At 42.8% G+C, this 21050-nt stretch overlaps 1 protein-coding gene across 2 annotated transcripts in view; it reads right to left on the bottom strand.

Moving 5' to 3' along the window:
- Nucleotides 1-21050, bottom strand: part of PPP2R2B (protein phosphatase 2 regulatory subunit Bbeta) — a 280594-nt gene that overhangs the window by 89180 nt on the left and 170364 nt on the right. For both annotated transcript variants that reach the window (XM_069244673.1, XM_069244674.1), the window contains exons 2-3: nt 12267-12364; nt 5805-5970 (exon numbers count right to left, since the gene is read on the bottom strand). In XM_069244673.1, coding sequence (XP_069100774.1) covers nt 5805-5970; nt 12267-12364 — 264 coding nt within the window. The remainder of the gene's footprint in view (nt 1-5804; nt 5971-12266; nt 12365-21050) is intronic.

Below are 21050 nucleotides of genomic sequence, written 5' to 3'. Positions count from 1 at the left end.
AGTGCCATCATAGCTCTTCCCGGGTGTATAGTAACACTTTGGAAGAGTGAGTTATACAAAAACCACACACTGCTGACATCTAGATAAAATATATAGAGCACAGCTTTCTGCCCAGATCCAAGTTTTTTTTTTCAAGCAAGTGCTTCAAACAAACATGTTATCTTCTGCAAAGTTGTCACGAACTGACTTCCACCAATAAACATTTCCTTTCTATTTAAGAAATAGGATGTACACCCCAATGGAGAACAGCAACTGCAAGACAATCCCAGGACAACTCTAGCCTCTTGAATTTTTTTTTCAAAATGAACACATGTAACTGCAATATAAGTGTACTGGAGAGAATTGTAAGGGCTGCAAAGCCTGTGAAGTTCCACAATTCATTACTAGAGGTCCCTCTCCAGTCACAAACTATTCGCTGAAATGCCAAATCACAAAGCTGAGGGTGTGTGGGTCAACTTAGAAATTTGCATATACATACACTCTTGCTTCTCTAATGCCTTATGCTCATTATTTTAAAGGATAATTAAACGAAAGATGGTTGGATGGGGATGAGTCAACATCACAACCTACAATAAATATAGCTGATGACACCCTACTAAACATAGGGGATATCAGTCATTGGGCAGTCCAAGTGCCTAAAAATTTCTTTTCTTGGGGAACTATTTCTTAGATGTAGGTATGCATGTGAAAGGGAAAAAATACAGTCACTGAAAGTGGAGCTATACTATAGCTGAACTGGGCTGGTCCGTTAACCTATACTTTGTGATGTGGTGGGAGTGAGTATTTTTGAATGACATTTAAGCAGGTGAAATAGTGTTGGTTGAGAGCCCTATATGTAAATATTTTTGCATGATATTTTTTGGTAAACATGATGATAGTAAAACAGTATATAGGCGAGACCTAAACAGTAGTTCCCCAAATGTAAGCAGAGGATGGACACAAGCCACCCACTCAAAGGGATGGAAGCTATACTCTACGGGACAGACAGAAGCAACAAGTAGACAGAAAGCTATTAAATAAGAAGCAATCAAATGAGACTGATAAGGAAGCCAACCAATGGAAAGCAATTGGCTGACCTAAAGCTCTCTCTATACGTATCGTATAGTACACAATAAGTCTTCGACAACAACAGCTAAAAGCTGCCTGTAGTCAGGACCTAAAAAATAAATAAAATGGTAGAACTGAAGAAAACAGACCCGAAAGACAGTCCACTCTGTCACACGTTATAAAACTAAGACATACTTTGCATATTTTGAGAGAAATGTATTCCAATTAATAGTACACCGCTTTGAAGGTTAAATTCAAATGTCTTTCTGTGATGATCGTGAAAAGGGTTGAGATAGATCAGTGATGTGGACTAGCCCACATCACCCTATGACTTGTAACGCTAAACACACGCGCTCAGTTTTCAATCACTTTCCATCATTATGTTTGCCAAGCATTTAAAAAGTATTTGATGGGTTTCTTCGTCCCGGTACATATGATGCTTCCTCGGGCTATCGCTTACTGTCAAACCTGCTCCTCATTAAATGCACCCGTTCCGAAGCTTTCAGGAAATGTAATAACATGGAACATTTAAAAAGAGTAATTCAGTCTCTCGGCAGACACATTAGAGGCCATCTCAAATAGGGTTATAATATCCCTGTAATCAAAAACTATTTAAAATCTCAATTAACAGAACATTACGCTATGAAATGAATCTATATTCGATTTCTATATTTTCTTTATTTAAATGCGTTCGTGAAAATATATATTCCTTTGGACTTTACTGCGATGATCTATGGTGGAACGTGGGCATACAAAACACGTGGGGAGCTGAAAGAATTATGCCCCCTTCCGAAAAGTAATTATGTGCAGTCCAGGGCGCCCCCCTGGCCGCGTTTATTATGGGAGACAGCGCCATATATCCTCAGACCCTGTATCTGAATTAAATGTGGGCTCGCGCTGTACGTTACAGTTGACGGATTTGTTCACGCGCTGCTCATCCCAGTGCTGGGACCGGGCGGGGTCCAAAAGGAAGGGCTGTCAGTCTCAGCTGGGGGATGGGCCCGAGAGGGAGCTGTATCTCAATAATGCACGCCGCCTACTCCTCCGAGCCCCGCCGTTGCTGTGACACACGAGTGCCGGGCAGAAGAATGTGAAGGGAGAGAAAGGTTCCGGGCCCACCTGGTCGGTTCATTTCCTTCTCTAATGTATCTCGTAATGCACTGGACAGATCCCTGAAAGGATAAGATGCGTCCTATGTGCTCCATTATCAAACCCAGTACCAAACACTGCTTTGGAGAGACACTTCTATGCTATCGGAGCTCAATGACAACTCAAATCTTGGCAAATGAGGAAAAGAAAACAGCAGAGCACTACTCACGTGAGCAGCATGACAAGCACACCCTCCTCCGCCCAAGCAATCCCACGGACCAGCTTAGGGTGACCAGATTTTGAGGAGCAAAAACCGGGACAGGTTAGACATAAAAGAAGGACTAACGACTTTACACTCACTTTTATATCTGGCCTGTCTCGTTTTTTTGCGTAGCTTTGTGAATGTGTGCCTATACATGTGTGTGTGTGTGTGTATATATATAAATATATATATACACACACACACATTTACAAGACCAGTGCTTAATTTGTGGTTGTTGTTTCCGGTGCTGAGCACCGGCACTTATTTTTGAGGGCCGGCGCTTAGTCTTCTGCCTCAAGCATTTGCTCAGAGCAAAAGACACACATGGGAAAGACGGAGGAAAAGAAAAACGAAGGGAGAAAGCAGAAAGCTGTTAGAGTGAGCTGAAGGGACAGGGAGTGGCTTTATATGGATTGAAGAGGCCCGAGATGGCTTCAGGATTATGCCGCCTTAGTATTCCGTGCTCGCACATTTACATGCAGCAGCCTCATGTTTAAGAAGAGGGCTTTGGGCACCGGCACGTGTTTATTTACAAATTAAGCACTGTACAAGACTATACATATAAAATTAGCTATGGCTTGACCTTCCACCCTGCAACCCCAATCCGTCCCCCACCCACCTCTCTCTGCCCCCCACTCCGTCTCTCTGCTGGGAGCAGAGAGGGGACTGTGTTGCCTGACAGTAACAGATAAATTACTTAATTATTGGATACTTTGTAGGTGTCTGTTAAAGGAGAGCATACCTTTAATTTATGCTTCCGTAGATAATCTGACCTTTGTCCCAAAAACCAGGACATTTATGTAATGATTTGACCTTTGTCTGAATAACCGGGACATTTGTTTAAAATTAAGAGAAGCGTTGGGACACCGGGACAGTCCCCTAAAAACCCGGACTGTCCGGGGAAATCCGGGGCGTCTTGTCACCCTACCTCAGATGTGCTTGATCACCTAGTAAGGGGTAGTGGGGCACTATATAAATGCAACTGCAATATAATACCACAAAGGGCATTCAGGAAATAAAAGCACTGCAAAACCATACAGATTGAAGAAATGTGAAATTCTAATGCCAGTAATGTAAATTATCATTATCTCCTCATCGTCCTTCCTTGTCCCATTCTGAACAAATCGAATTAAGTGCCCATTAACTCCTCATAACGTCTAGAAAGCTACTTCTTTCCTTTCTATGAAAGGGAAGAAGAACAACGAGCATATAGCCCCTCCCCTCCCTCAGAACTACCGGTTCTTTTTTTGTGCCCTCAACATCTTCCGTTGGGTGCTGTGACGGGCTGCCTGGGCACCCTTAGGAGTTCTTCTTCCCTTTGTGTGGGTGCTGCTTTTTTCTGACTTGCCACCTAACGGGGTTCATGATGGTGGGATTCGCCGTCACTGGTCCCCGGTTCCTGACGCCCAACTCCAGGACATGGATCGACAGCTGTTGGATGCTTATAATTTGCAGCAGGGGAAGTCCTCTCTTTTTTCTCCTGCATCTTCTTCTGGTCAGGTCCTCTGGTCCATGGAGGAGGCTTCAATGTATTCCAATTAGAGGGGGCTACGGGGGGGTCTGGAATGCCCTCCAGGTCTTTGCCTCTGGGATCACTTGGTGGTGGTCAGGGTGGACAACCGAGTGGTGATGTCTTACATCAATCGCCATTTCTGCACCAGGTCCTCCTCCTCCCTCAATCTCCTTGCCAGCCTCATCCTGTCCTGGGCAGAGTTCCATCTCCTCGGTTCATGGGCCATTTACATTCAGGGGATGCTGAATCATCAGGCGGATCTTCTCAGTCAGGTGTTCCATACTCCCTGGAGTTTGTTCTGGCTCCTTTGGTGCTTTCCCAGATTTGCAGTTGCTGGGGAGTTCCAACAGTGGATCTCTTTGCTACCCCCTTGAATGCCAAGCTTCCCCTCTTCTTCACCCGGTTCCTCACTCGGGATACGTTGGGGACTGAGGCCCTCACCAGTCCTTGGCCTCTGGGGCTTCTTTACACCTTTCCCTCAATTTCCCTGATGCAGCGGTTTCTGTCTCGCCTGCTCCGCGAGGTGGCGGAGGTGGTAGTGGTCCTTCTTTTTTGGCCTCGGAGACCTTGGTTCCCTCTTATCCATCTCCTAGGGGTGGGGCCAGAGTGGTGTTTTCCTCTGACACCTTCCCCTCTGTCTGTTCCTCTCCTTCCTCTGCGGACTCTGGCATGTTTACGTCTCACGGTCTGGAGATTGAGAGGTAGGGCCTTTTGAAGCAGGGTCTTTCTTTGCAGGTTTCCCGTTCCCTCCAGTCTTCTAGACAGAGTTCCTGTAACAAAGCTTATGTGCATCATTGGGGTTTCCCTGATGCTTGGTGCAGGGCCCAGTCTTTGTCTCCTTTAACTGCCCCTTCCTCTGCAATGATTCCGTTTCTTCAGGAAGGTTTTGATAAGGGTCTCTCTGTGGCTACTCTGAAACTTCAGTGGTGCTTTATTAAAACCTTTCCGGGTCCATGGGATGATTTATCATCGTTTGCAGGCATGACCTCTAAGTTGTTCTGTAGTTTCCACCTTCTTCGTCCTCCTCTTTGGAACCCTTTTCTCCCCTGGGACCTTCTTGTGGTACTTTCCCATTTTAATTCCTACTTTATGAGCCCCTGGAGTTAGTGTCCCTTAAATTCTTGACTTTCAAATGTTTTTTTTCTGGTCGCCATTACCTCTGCCAAGTGTCACATGTCTAGCGCAGGTCTGAAAGTTTTTTTTTTGGGGGAGGGTTGGTGATCGGGGCAGCCACTTGCCACGCAGAACCATCTGACACTGCATCATCAGCCTGTTTGTCGTAAGTTTCTGGACCAAGCACATTAATGGTCTTAAGCATGAAAAACACAGGATTTAATAATGGTGTTTGATTCCATCTTTGTGGCCCCATGAGGCCATTTCTTAAAATCTGCAGCGATGCCAGCTACTAGTAAACGACAAGAGCAGTGCTTAATTTGAAAATAAAATGGTGCCGGTGCCCAAAGCCCTCCTCTTAAACACGAGGCTGCTGCAATTAAATGTGGAACAAGGAATACTGAGGCGCCATAATCCTGAAGCCATCTCGGGCCTCTCCAATCCATATAAAGCCACTCCCTGTCCCCTCCATTCATTCTGGCAGCTTTCTACTTTCTCCCTTTGTGACGCTTTTTCGTTTTTCCCTTCCTCCGTCTTCCCCATAAAAGACACTTTTGCTCTCAACAAATGCTTGAGGCAGAGGAGTAAGCTCCGGCCTTCAAAAATAAGTGCCGGTGCTCAGCACCGGAAACAACAAGCACAAATTAAGCACAGGCCAAGAGACAACTCAATAAGCATATCACGCGGTGTAACGGATAAACTGCAACAGATTCAACAAGCAAACCCTTCTCTCAGCACTCGTTTCACACACACAATACAAGTATCGTCGCCCGGTCTTACCATTAGTAGACAGGAGGAAGTAGGCCGCGTTCTGCTGGGGGAGCCATCGGATTTTATTGATTTTCTCCTCTATCTCAAGGCTCTTCAGGTAATCAAATTCCGGCTCGTGGCTCTGGAAAGTGCTATAAACATTGTATTCCCCTCTGCGGTGCGGCTGGTTTTTACTCTGCGGGAAAAAGGCAACACAAACAGAAAATAGTATAAAAAGAACCACCTGGATCGTTTTAGTTCCTGAGGGGGTTGTGGAGAAAAACGTTGCAACGAGGCGCTGCATATTCGATGCAAAACGTAGTGAGTGCGGTTTATTTCTTTGCGAGTTTAGGGACCATAGCGGAATAATCTGCCATTAATGCGGAAAGGTACAGTAACCCGGACCCTGACCAGATCTAGGTTGAGCTTGAAAGCAATGTACTTCTAAGAAATAACCTCATTAGCAAAGTGTGAGAGGTCTTAACCACGTTACAAACAGTGCTTAATTTGTGCCGGTGGTTGTGGGCACCAGCACTCATTCTTGGGGACTGATCTACGAGAAAGAGAGAGAAAGGTGGAAAAGAGAGAAAGAAGGAGGAAGAGAAATATAGGAAACATTAGCAAAGGGAGAAATGCTGGGATGAAAAAAAGACACAGGAAGTAGAATTTGGAGAAAGAAAGAGGCACAGAAAAGAACGTCCGACTCAGCATCCAGCGACCCAGGCACTTAACCATGGGTTCTGAACAGAAACATTAAGCCTCTGCACTTATGCTTTGTACGTATGTGCAGGGGGGCACAAATTAAGCTTTTGCAAACACGGAGTCCCAGCACAAAATCTAGTTACGAGTTAGTTTAAGTCAAATGGGCTAGATCACAGTACAGAAGGACCAACAGTATTACCATCCAGGATGAGAGCTGGAGAATAAAGATCAGCAGATGCTAGGTTAAACATCCACCACCAACTACTGACCTCCCAAGGTCTATACTAGAAGACCCGCTGAATGACAGTTTTTATTTTGGTGGCTATTAAGTCTGTTTTGTGGGATCTACACGTGCACAATGTCCTGCCTGGCCTGGTCCTACACAGCTCATCCAACGTGCTTCAAGAGCAAGCGGCGCTGATCAGATACTATCTACCAGGGAGAGCCTGAGGTAAGGAGCACCCCAAGCTATTCCTGGCAGATCCTCCATGTCATTACTGTTCTGAGAGATAGGGCGGCCCTAAAATGCACTTTCTGTTAACTCCCCCACTATAAGAATGTACCGGGAAGTGTTACCCAGTTCCAGTGAAACTGAATAGCTAAATGTAAATACACTCTCTCTCTAACATTGCTTAATCATATCCTGATTATGGACCATTTTTGAAAAATTATCTATTAGTAACGGTCATACTGGTAGCCCTTAGTTCCACTTTCGCTACAAAAAGGACGTTCTAGCTGGAGACAGTTTAGGCTTTTTTTTCTATAAAACAAAAAATACACTAGAGTGAATGAGAGTCTATAACCACATTCCATTTGCAGAGGTTCTATTCGCATATGTGCCAAGCACCCAATATTTTCCTCTCGGTCCACATAGCAAGGGATTTAAACAGTGAGTGAGGTGGTGGTCATCTTCATCTGGTGGCGACAGCTATTTACTATTATTTAGTTCAAAACGTTGGCACGTGAGACCCTTAATAATTCTAGGTCTATTGAGTGGAGCTTTCTAGAGGAAACATATTTACACAGTTTCTCTTGTAGATACAATAGAGATTACTTTTGAGTGCAGAATCATCCTACTCTGAATCTGTGCAATAACATTTGTGCTTTTGGAGGGGGTTGGTAAAGTACTATCTAATGCCCATTTCCCAATCAATATAGAAATATGATAGATCCTTGGACAAGGATGGAAGGTGGATTGTAAGGTCAATATTGTAAATATCCAGGCTCTGCAACTGAAGACAGTGGCAAGGACCAACAGCTGCTAGAAAGAGGTGGTTCTTCCATATCAGGACTGCCAGATCAAGAGGCCCAAAAGTCATAATCAATTTAGCCAATATGGAGCTTTCAGCTTCATGTAGCAGAGGCAGACCACAAAACATCTCCACTAACTTGGGCAGCAATGGATATTGCACATTTCTGTATTGCGGATGCTGTCACCCTCAAGATGCAGGAATTATGTCTCTCAGTGGTTCAAGACATAGATTGAAGAGTATAGGCACTAGAATGACACCCTAGTGGACTCTTATGAGTATACAGCAGGGTTTTGAAAAAGACCAGTCTACCTTGATCTTTAGCAATAACCTCTGAAGTACATTATAAAACAATTCAGGCCCATGATTTAAAGACCCACATGGTCTCTTAAAGTTTGTATTAGGATATTTTGATCGTCAGGTGGAAAGTTGGTAACAGATTGAATTCATTTAACATGCATGAACTACCATTATTAGGAATAAACAAAGCATGGGCAATCATTTGCAGAATGGCTGTTTTGGTGCTGCACCTATCTCTGAACCCAGATTGGTATCTTTCAAAGGGATCATTTTAATTCAGAGAATTTTTCGATTGATTTTTGGCAGTAGCTTTAAGGGATTTTTTAAGAAAGGGAGTTCAGAAACTGAACAGAAGCTACCGAGCTCGTCTAGGGCACCAGTTTTTTTTCTACTTTTTTTAAATTTTCAAGGAGACTTGTTCAGCTTCCAGGTAGTCCATGAACACCCCCCCCCCCCCCCGGTGAAGGCGAGATTGATACAAGTGTTCCAGTATGATGCTTAATGCCTCCTTGGGACATTTGTTTACCTGTTTGGCTGGTTTCAGGTCTGATATTTGGGTGGACGGTTTGAATTTTTAGTACGTTTGGAATCAAATATCTCTTTGAAGACAGACCATTTCCTAGAGCTTTCCTACATAAGGTGGGAATTAGATTGTTAGAAGCTAGATTTATAAATGTGTCAATGTTTTTTACTTGTGTGTCAAAAAGATAGAAAAGCCCCACATGTTATCATATGGTCTACCTCTATAAAAGCTCGGATTGGTAGCAGATGTAATTATTTTGAGCAACTGACATGGACATTTATTTGGTGTACTTGATTTGGAATTTGATGGAGGTGGATTTATCTATGAAAATGTTTTTTCTAGAATCTTCTGGTAAGGAAAAGTTGTTGTAAATGAGTGATTAAGGGATTGTGACACCACTTGATTAACTGAGGTCGCTGGAGTATCAAGCAGCTCTTAATTAGGAGTTTTGACTCCTAACACTTTTCATCTGCAGGGAAGCAAACGTGTTTATAATTTCAAATATGGATTTACTGTTTTCAATGACTTCAACCTTTACACCCTGACTCTGATCATTCTGATCATGGCAGGTAAGGCTGGACAAAAATGCAGGTGAGATTAGTGAGATATATATTTTTGTTGTGTCGCCTCAAAAATTCTATTATTATTCATATTAATATTATTATTTATTATATATTGATTGTCATCACACTTTTGCAGGCAATTGTGTTGTAAATACAAGTGTTATTACAACCCAGGGTAAAAGTAAGAGCCACTACTTCTGTCCATTTTGGAATTACATATAAAACAATACATGGTCAATCGTAGGACACTTTTGATGGTAATCTTGTCCCACCTCTTGGAATAATTCAGTCCAAAAATAACATGCAAGCCAAATTATTCGGAATTCTTGGTGGACTTTTCATATTTCTTGGAATGTGTCAGTCTTAAAATAAAATGTAGGCCAAATGAGCTCCTTGTGTGCTAATCAAGTGCCACGCATACAAGCAAGAAGCCCCAGAGACAGCGTGCCATACACACCTTAAATAAAAAAAAACACAGAAGCCATAAAGACTACATCAATTATTGCACATCGAGGATTACCATGAGCGCTTAAATATACTCATAAGTATTTCATTTAATAAATAATTTTAAAAAATCAGAATAAATGAAGTTAGGCACTCAGCAACTTGAATCCCCTTCTGAGGGACTGACCTTTACTCAAGGGAGTAATGATGAGGTATGTAAGCAGGTGATCCCCCTCCTTCCACTAGGCGGAGCACTGTGCTCCAATGCAAAGATGTACAGGTGACACTAGGCCGGCATATTAGAGGGAATCCATGTCAGCTGCATACTAGCTCAGCCCCCTGATCCTGCCCCTCATCTAGGAGGTTTTGTGGCCTGGGCTTGGCACAAGCTTGAGTAGCACATGTGGTCCTGTTTTGGATCCGGATTGGATTCCTTTTGAGGCCCTTGCCTTCAACAAGCCTCCTCCCACACACGCATGTGGTGGCTGCAGGGTGGGGATTTTGGCTCCTCTTAATCTACACTGAAAATTGGGCATTCACCCAGAAAGGCAGAAGGGGTGAAGGGTGGAGCGCACACTCTAAATTTAACACGTTTGTAGTAATAAAGGTGCTGCATGGGCAGCTGCTGCCAAGTATCACCAGCTCACAATAAATAAAGGTATGTATTTTACAAATAATTGTATTTAACATTTCTAATGAAGTGGTATAGTTATTTCACAGTATGATAATTACAGAATTGAAGCATTTTCACTGTTATTTACCACAAAGTCATTGTTGTTACTCATTAATCTTCTGCAGCTAACAACAATTGACAAAGCCAATAGTCTGGGCCTGTTTTAAGTCCATGCCAGTTGTTCCATTATACATCTGGATACAATAACAGAATGAGGTAGCACAATTTCAGTTAGGCAGCAGAGATTTTGAATCTTACATGTTGAAGCCACGCCCTTTAATAAATAGGTTATGGTCTTTTGAGAGACCACCCAGCTTTTTCAATCCACTTAAAGTCCTGCCTGGGACACAATTTGGTAACATCGCTGGTAAGTACATATTTCACCTTTCCATATCATCGTAAATATTAGCATCTAAAAACGTGTTTACAGGAGTATTGCATCAGAAGTAGCTGACCAGAGCGAAGGGCAAAAGATGTTGAATTGTAACGCTTGCCAAGTGCAAACCACAGTACAGAGGCTGAAGCGTCTTTGACGTGCTGAACTTTGCGTAACTGGAGAAACCAGTAGCCCTCAGCATTTTATACAGACTGCAGCCCCTCCAGTGAGGAGGCAGGAACCATGCTAGTTCACATCCTGGAAGATGCAACCTCTTCAGATTTTACAGCGGTCACACTGAGGGCAAATTCACAAAGGTCATAAAGAAGACAGTGGGCCTTACTTAGCTCTTGAGGGAGGGGAATACTCCATCACCAATCTGCCATATTACGATCCCACTATTCCCTATGGGGATCGTAATACTGCAGGCGGGATATCCGTCATGTTTGTGACGGTATTCCAGCCGCCGAGATATAAATCAGGCCCAGAATCGTATTCACAGCCAAGGAATGGTTGCACTACGCTAAAATCGAACTTCTTTTCTAATTTAGGTAAATACAGCTCATATGCAATGCATGTATTGTATACATTAGATGAATAATTGCACGGTATCCACATATATTAGTGACACACATTTATTCACCTAATCCACCAACAGAGGAAAATGTGAGGTCTGTATAGCGCATGGGCAGTGTTAGAATATTCACCTATTTCACATTTCTTTTAGTTTACATTTTTCTTCATTAATTATGCTTGTAAGCCACCCCCTGCAAACAAATTATTACACATTGCGAGGATTATTGTGCATTACTGAATATGCTACAAAATCTAAGTCAATGTCTTTTGGGCGTGTTTTGAAAGTGGAGATAAGTTTAATAAGTAGGATCCCACACTTCTGTGAGTACCTATCAATTTACTGATTTAATGTTAAAAGTTTACATACCAGGTCTGGGGCCATTCCTTAACACACTTAGGTTCTGCCAGTAAATACTTCTAGATTGTTGGATGCAAAGTAAAGGCCACGATTCAGAGTATGTTGAAATCCAGGTGATTTTTAGTGAATAAAATAATTGACAATACCGCAGAGTATGTGATTTTATCAGGTGCAATACATAGCACCAAGTGCGAGTTTCTGGTGAATAACAAGCAGATTTTGGTTCTTCTCATAAAAATAGCGACATGGTAAGGTAAATACCATACACCCTTCCCCTGTTGAATTACAGAAGGTTTAACCTGCTGAACTTTAACAAAGGGTGAGATATTTAATGGCCAGGGCAATCACTAGATACAGTAGATGCCATCCTGCCCCTACGCAAGCCGGGGTCTACAGAGGCCAACGACCCTCTTATAATCAGGGGCTACGAGTGAAAACATCTCAACTTGTACTTTTATTTTCCCCAGCACAGCTAGTAGGATTTGTCTTTCACTTTATTTTTTGCTAAACACTTTGCTTATCATTTAAAGTTATTATGTTGGCCGCCGCTCCAACCCTTTTTTAATCGAACCACTAAAAATCTTTGTTGGTGGAAACTGTACGATGGTCACTCCCTGAACCAGGGGAAGGCATGCAGTCAATGAAAAGAGAGCGCAGTTTACTGGTCAGCAGGTGTAGACTGCTGCCAGGAGGATAAAATCCATACTGCCCGATCAGGAGCACTTACCTCTTGCTCCCGCTGGAATATCACAACCCTTCCGCCCTTGTCTCCCGTCGCTAGTAATTCGCCTGTGTGGTTGAATTCTACCGTAGAGATAATGTCGGCTGAAAAAAATAAAGAAAATTACATCAGTTTCGTAATCTGACATCTTTGATCATGTGCATGGGCCAGGCAACCAGGTGGGAAGTGAGAGGCCTCATGGGCGGTCTCGCTCGGAGTCTCAGGGGCTATTTTCTTTGGGTGCGGTCAAAAACCTCATGAACTACACCACACAAAGACCATATTTATTTACAGAAATGCCGACATATCAGTCTTAAAAACAGTGCCTCAGTGGATGGACTTTCTTCCCAAGGCAGCACAACCCACTAACCTATCTACACTTGAAGGCATTTATGCACTCATGTGCCAGACAGATTTACCACTATTTGTGCACGTTTTACATACACTAAAGGGCAACACCCTTAACATCTGTGCCTCCTACCGAAAGCATATATAAGAGCGTATAGGGTACACAATCTATCTATCTATCTGTCTATCTACACACACACATATATACATACATATCAATAGGGCAGAGAAGTGGTTCAATACATTTGATAGTTGTCTCTCCTGAGCTACAGGCAACTACACCTATCTGTACTAATCTACATGTTTCAGTTCGTATCTTTTAGAGTTCTCTCAAAGATGGGCCAGTTTTTGCATACTGCAGTGATGGGGACTAATCTCATTCTTGGGTCAGAGGGTGGTTAGGTCACTGCACTACACCAGAAGTAGCGGAACACCACATCCTCTTAACTGTGCAGTTTCTACAAAATAATTTACCACTAAATGACTGCTGTGGCTGTGCACACCTCTTCACAACCGCATATCAAAAGCAGGCATCGGGCACCACCTCACTTCATCTGATCTACTTGTGCATTGACTAGAAGGAGCTCATGCTGCAGTGATGCTCAAGAAGACAATGGCGGAGCAGGGGTGGCAAGCCAAATTTGATTAGGTTTTCTTGCCTCTTCTCTTCCTTTTAGAATACTGGCACTCTGTGATCATCTTTAATAGAAATCAATATATTGCCATTTACCAGATTGACGACAAATTGCCGTCCCCCCTATGACAACTTTACCTGCAAAGTGACACCTCTCTACAAAGTGTAATTCTTTAGTGAAATCGCCCATCAGGATTCATTCAGTGGCTGTCCAACCATGCCTGCAGTAGAAGACTCCTAATGTATTAACTACGAGGGTGGAGTATTTGGGATAAGGGGAGCTATTAATATATGCAGAGATGTAGGTGGCAGCTATAATGGGGACAGGCACAGAAGGAACACCTTTCTCTCCTGCCCCTCACCAACACCCAGCATCGCAAAGACCCAAGAGGGAGGTCTTGTCAACATCTGAGTGGAAACCGGTCACTTTCTTGAGTAATTTGCACAGGAAAGCAAATGCAGGCTGGCTCCTAGAGGCGAGGCCCTCCATGAAGCAATCTAGCTTACAGTTAGCATAAAAGTCTGTCCACATCCTTCATACTGTGAGCACATGAATGGGATGGGCTCCTTCATTTAGCTAAGCAGTGTGGTGCCCCATGCTGTGCCTTTTTCCCACACCGCCGAGACCCGAACTACCTCATTCCCCACCAATTATGTCTCCATGCAACGTTTTATCCCTGGAGTATTACACGATTATTCTTCACTCCCCACCTCAACAACCTCTCCATCTACATCCTTCCTTCCCATTTGTTGTCAACCTGATGGCCATACCCAAAGTTCCAATTCAACTGATGTCCTAAAGTTCTTGCCACCCACCTGAGTCCTTTTCCATCTTGTGTCTTCCATTCATACACAGTATTATTCAGGCTTGTCTCTTTTCTCCCACACATCCTTACCACTCTGAGTTTCACCTCATCTGCCATCCTTTGCCATGCCCCTTGGTATGACCCAAAAGTCTCGCTCCATCTGATGTCCTGCTTGTGACCAGTCAGGTAGGTCACAAATATAATGCTGTTCTGATGCTATCTCTATACATCAAGGCATTGACAGTGAACATCCCTGGCCTGCTCTTGGGACTTTTGCAAACGTGACCCAAAAATTCTTAACATATTTGGCAGGACCATGCTAAGATCTAAGACAATGGTAAACAATGAGCAGAGGAGTTAAAACATAACACAAATAAATATATGCATCAATTTGTTTTTTTTCATCTTCGTAGGAATGAACAAATTTATATTCACAAGGAATGAGACACTTTTCTTCTTACTATAAGCACAGTTCACTTTGTGGAATAACACTGAACAATCGAGTCATATACTGAAATCTTCACTTCAAATGGTGCGTGTGCATGTGTGTGCATGCACTGCTGCTGTTTAATTCTGTGTATTTAAGGGAAGCTTCCAATTTTCTCAACGTGTACTGGAACCTGGACTAATGCTGCTGCCACCTGTCCTGGATCTGCTCTTTGTATTGGCGTTGTGTGGGCTGTAACTGTGTTATATGTTAGCGAAGCTTGGCAGAACTAGTTACAATGTAACAAGCACGAAACATTTGCCATTGCCAATGCTTGTAGTATTGCACTTGGGATGCTAACGTTTCTTTTTCCTAAGGGTTGCCAGAAATATTTCAGAATCTCACTGAAGTAAGGAGGCTCATCTAAAGGCTGAGAGTGGAGGCCATAATCTTCACCAATCTGTTTGTCTGCAGTAATACATCTCTAGAGACTATGCAATCCAATTTAAACAGTCGAACTACGAATCTAACTCTTTTTATTTATCTATTTGCATGGTCCCATCTCTTATTTATCTTCCGGTCTATCTCGTCAGGTGTATATCACCCTGTCTGCCTGTCCATTTGTCCATCTGCCCTACTTATCTAGCCATCCGTCCATTTTTCAATGTATCCATGCCCGCATCTTTGTATTAATGTGATTTAGGGACTATAGTTGGGCATTTCGAGTAATTTAGAAAATAATGAATAATTAACATTCTGAAACGACCCTCAGAAACAATGAGATACTGTGCAACTACTGTGCAAGACATGTCACAGGACAAGAAATCCTCTTAACTGAACCATGTTTGGTCAGGTCTCTAGAAGCCAGTTCTGTGATCACAGGTTTAATGTAAAAAACAAACAAAGTTTCTGGCAGTTCGACAGACAGTCTGTTTCTTTGATCGTATTAGCTTCAGTGAGGTGTCTCCAGTGGAACTGCGAAGCTTATAACATCTAATAAAATGTCACTAGCATTAATGTTTACATTAAGAAAGCATGCTGATCTTGACATCCATAATAGCGTGTCTAAGCAGTTCACATCAAACGAGGGCCACACCCAGTTGCAAGTAGCCGGTGTCTTATCCATCACCTTGGATTAGAGTCAGAGTTGATCTTAATTGATTTCCTCTTGTGGGCTCCATGGATCCAGCAGCTTTTATTTAACCCACAGAGGACTTCTATCCACAACATGGTGTTCACTTCAAATCCATCTTAAGGTTAAGACACAATTTTGCAATTCAAGCTTTTCTATTCTTTGACATATCAAGGGAGGCAAAAATCGAATAGAGATGTTCTGAAGACAGGCCAGCGGCTGGTAAGCGAATGCGGGGCGCCTTTTAAGGGAAACCCTAATATGCTTTTTAAACGGATCAATATAAATAAATGCTTTGAATCGTGCTGGTGGCTGAATAGCTCTCTCTGCCACCTGTTTTCATTTATCTCTAATAGCATTTTTTATCTGGAGCTCGAGGTTGGTAATTGGAACAAGCATACCATCCAAGCATACAAACCCTTCGTTACGAAATAATACATTGTGCGCCTAGGAGTGATTCCAATGCTTAAAACTCCACAATATTTCAGAAAGGCAAATGAAAAGGGTTCATAATTCAGCATTTGGCCACCTCACCTTCCTTTATTTGATCTCAAAGGCAAACAGATGGACATTTTGGATGCCTGACTATTAGAGCAGCAATGTCATACAAGCACCCTCATGATTTGCATGGACTACTCAAGGATTTAAGGATGTTGCATCAACCAGAAGAGGTCAGTGAAGACGCAAGCACTGGAGCACTGTAGGTCTCGGAGTCATGTACATTTATTTGAACGAAACACAATTTCAGGCAAATTTCCTAGTTTGTTATGTTTTAGTAGTTTCGAAATTTACTGAAGCTTTTGTATTATTTTCTTGCCTGTGAAACCTAGCTCCTGAAATCAGAGCTACCCGGTTGACTATGTACTAGACAATTTAAATGTTGTCAGCGGAATTGTGTGTAATGTTGTGAAAGCAACATTAAATCTTCGCCCTGATGGCTTCAATGCGATTTTCACCGCGATCCAGAGACAGGGACATGAGAAAGGACTGAGAAGCAGCTAACAGAACTTAAGACAGACAGTGGGTGAGTAGATACCACTAAGCTACTCAACTAAGAAAAGTGACGTTAGAAACACAATTGGTTTATTTTATTTAAGTGTGGTCACTTGTATCACTAAATGAAGATGGTCAAACTAATTAAAACATGCCCCCTCCGTCCTCTATGCTATAAATGTAATAATGATAGAATCGTATGAATACTGCGAGCTAATGTGACAAGCACATGCAATGTTTCAGGGCATCATTATTAAAGCACTGGTCTGTCCGAAATTCTGTCTAGCTCTGCATGCTTCAGTTCATAGCTGGTACCTCTAGTTTCTAAAAAAAATAGTAATTGTAAAGTACCTAGAGCTGAACGTGGCTTCTTACTTTAGCTGCACTTCTGCAAGGCCATGCTGAAGGCAAACCAGTACCCTACAAATATCTGTATCAAAGTAACGGAAATGAGGGCTACATATAGGCAGAGCAAGAGTCTAGCATCTGCAGTATGGATTCATATTTCTCGTGCTGTGTCAGTCAGCAGCATTAACATAACATCCACAAAGAAATCACCTCACTATGGGCCAGATGTAGCAAAGGGTTTTTCCCATTCCGTGTCAATGGGAAAATGTGTTGGTACATATGGCCCTATGATCCAGTGACTTCATCAGGGCAAGACTACACCCAGCAGGCGAAATGGTTTCTGTACCTCCAGCTAAATCATCCTGCACAATTCGAAATTTGCCATGACAAAAACATTTTCTAAGCAGCTGGAAATATTTCTGAATGTCCTCTTAATGCAGATGAGCTAAGCGTCCAATTTGCTATTTATTGTGGCGGGAAGATGAGATTTAGGAAACCCAGATAATTCCAGAGTATTAGACGCAATAGGTTTTCTACAGCACTGACATGTGGTGCAGTTATTTCTAGCAGTATGTGAACTCCACTACGTGCACCCATTGGCCGTCAACTTAATCTTGAAGGATGGCATCACTGTGTATGAGACAGAACTATTCATGTCCGTGAAATACATTTAAAGCCAACGAAAAGTATGTTGTCCCTTGGTGCTCCGTTAAAGATATCTTCACATAGCGACATCAGAAAGAGAAGAAACATCTTTTTATTTGATAATATAGTTTAAAATCAAGCCTCTGCCAGAATTGAATAAAGGTAGTATAAAAATATATTGAAAGACTAATTAAAACACACAGAGCTGCAGCAACTGAGGCAAAATAAATTGAGCTAGTTGCCCTTAGCTAATATCCTTTTATATTGATCTAAATAAGAATTCACGTTGGACTGCATGAACACTGATGAACATGTGAAAACATATTTGTAATCATTAAACTGCCAACTAGCCAGGCAAAGTCACAGGGGAGATAGTTCCTGATCCTTACACCACTGAAACCCAGAAACGTGTCCGCCCTTCGTTTAGTGTTCAACAGGAGCCAGTGACCTACTGGAAGATGCTCACGGCATAAACAAGTGAGCCATCAGGCTGGCCAAGTCCCTTCCTGCATGAAACACATTCTGATGGGAGCTAGAATAAATGGATGACACAACATGATGGGTAGTCTGAATTGGACGTCCAACCATCAGAGATTAAGGGCCACATGTAGGTAGCTTTTTGCACGACGGAAACAGCGAATTTCGCTGTTTGCGACGTGCAAAAAGCACTTTGCGATGCACAAACCCAGTTTTGCGATTCGGTAACCTGGTTACCGAATCGCAAAACGGGGTTGACACTCGCAATTAGGAATGGGTGTTCTCTTCCTAATTGCGACTCGCAGTGCAATGTAGGATTGTTTTGTTGCAAACCAATCGCAGTTTGCACCCATTTCAAATGGGTGCTAACTCATTCGCAAAAGGGAAGGGGTCCCCCATTGTGAATGTCACTGTAAACATTTTTTCGGACCACTGCCTGCTCTGAAAAAATGAAACGAAAATGTTTCATTTTTTTTTTTTTTTAATGCATCTCGTTTTTCTTTAAGGAAAACGGGCTGCATTACAACGACAACAAAAAAACCTGCTTATTGAAAAGCAGTCACAGACATGGTGGTCTGCTGTCCGCAGCAGGCCACCATCCCTGTGAGGGCCGCCATTCGCAAGGGGGTCGCAAATTGCGACCAACCTCATGATTATTCATGAGGTGGGCATTTGCGCCCCCCTTGCGAATTGCAGATGGTGTCAGGGACACCATCCTACATTCGGATTAGCGACTCGCAAGTTGCGAGTCGCTCTGACACGCAATTTGCGGGTCGCAAACACGAAATTTCGAACATGTGGCCCTAGGTGATCTGTTGAGAGCAATGAAAAGTGTGCATTGGAAATATTGAAGGGAGATGCCCGGAATTAAATTCACAAAGCATAAAAGAAATGCGGAGGAGGGTAAAGGAGAGAATCATTTAATCACCAAAGGAGCCTAGAGATTCCATTCCATTCGTGGTACATTCTTGAATACATTCTGAGAAAAACCAGGCCAGGTGGATGTTCAGGAGTAGTACAAAAACATTATTCTGGACAAAAGGGGCTAGAAGTGACTCAAACCACTTTTTAGCAGGGGTGGAGATGAGGGCAGAAAAATTAGATTGAAACTTTTACCACATCTGTGATCTGTCAGACCAGTAGCAGTAAAGGAGGTGGTAGCACAGGTGGTCTCTACTGACTGGGATTCTGAAAACATGACTGGCAGTAGAGAGATGGACCTTGGCAAAGCCCTCTTCACTCTCACTGGTAGATTGAGTATTCTTGGCCTAGCTAAGGGGAGGTGGTGTTTACGTTCAGCCAGATCTAGTATGACATTTTATAGGCACAGCATATATGAATGTCCAGCTAGTGAATACTAAACAGTAAAATCAACAAAGGAAACCACATGATTGTTTTAAGTCTCGAGGTTTTACATTTAAAAAGTATTTAACGAAACGCTTTTAGTATGGCGTCATGTTTTTGATTCACAGAGTTGTTCATTTCTAGGTATAGGTTCTGTCCTTGGAGGGGGATAGAGGCACTGTAAACCTAGGGTTAATTGTAGGTATGGGACCATAGGTTAAAGCAAATGGCACCAATGGTCCTTGAGACACCTGGAGTTACACTTAATGGTGACTGGAGCTAGAAGTATGTCTACCTCCTAAACAGAGTTCTCGTAATCTAGGCCGGAATGAGCGTGAATGTCACAAACAGACTTTACAGTCATGTCCACCGCCTCCAGATTCTGGATAGAGGGCTAGTCAGTTGCTGGACTTCTACACACACCGGCAGGGACAGGACCTGCAAATGAGGCTTGAGTACACTTTCCTGACACCTAAAGCTGGTGGTGAGCTTTTGCTAATGCTCAACAGAGGTTGTCAGGTGGATACCAGAGTTGTTGCTGAGTGAGTCCTCACAAGAATGCAGCAGTTGCTGCCCAAGCAGAGCTATGACTCCAGTGGTAGCTCACATACTTGTGATGTTGTTATTGTTGCATGCTCTCTGCCTATCTAATTTCAAGAGTCTCTGAACAGCTTCTGCGCATTTTAGGTCTGATTTGTTTGAACTTTATTGGCTTGAGTGCCAGGTTGTCTTCTGTGGGGCATCGATAGGGAGCTCCTCTTTCTCTTAAAAGCCACAAAGGTCTGGTCCTCACTGTCAGTTAAGATTTGAAAGATCCAGGAGCATTTAAAGCTCAGAAAAGAAGTGAAAACATGATTGTTCCTGAGATAATTATACCACACTCTGTCACTGGGATGGAAGTCAAAATGATAACCTATCACTAGGATAAGCACGGTCCAGATCTATGGAACAGCAGGGATAACCCACCTGCCACATATGGATGGAATATAAAACGTAAGGCCATCCAAGCCATAAGCTATACCTCTCCAGTCAATACTAGAAGCACCCGTTGCCACTCTGCGCCTGAGGATGCACAGCCTGCCTAATGATACATACAACCTTACCCCCTCCACACTTCACACACACTCCCACCTCCTACTTCTGAACACAAAATGGAGGACAGTTACTTTCCTGCTCTAGTACTTCAGTATCAATTTGATATAATCCATGTCACGATATATCTTATACCAATTGATTTATCACTTTATTCAGTGTCAACAGAACAGGCATATAATGTGTGAATGGACCTGCGGATCCATGCTGGCAATTGGACTGCATAAATACAGACTATACCAGCCCAACAATAGCCCAAACCATCTTGGCAAAACCCTTCAATAGACATCTCCTAAGGAGGACTGTGACAGTCTATCAGGGCTGATTTCTGATTTCCCTGTACTCTTTATCCATGCTGGTTATCTCTCCCGGACCCACAAAATCATAAATTGGTTAATCTCCTGCTACACAGTGAGAATAGCAACTAAGAACAAAAACGTAAAACATAACCTACAGGCACAATAAAGGGGCGTGCAGAGCAAATCAGACCTGCCAGGATAACATACATTCTAGAAAGATGTGCGCCCATCTGTCATACTTCGTC

The sequence above is a fragment of the Pleurodeles waltl genome, chromosome 7 (assembly GCF_031143425.1).
Source record: "Pleurodeles waltl isolate 20211129_DDA chromosome 7, aPleWal1.hap1.20221129, whole genome shotgun sequence".
Lineage (NCBI taxonomy): Eukaryota > Metazoa > Chordata > Amphibia > Caudata > Salamandridae > Pleurodeles > Pleurodeles waltl.
Note: the sequence above shows the minus strand (reverse complement) of the source record. Positions and strands in the feature narration are given on the sequence as shown.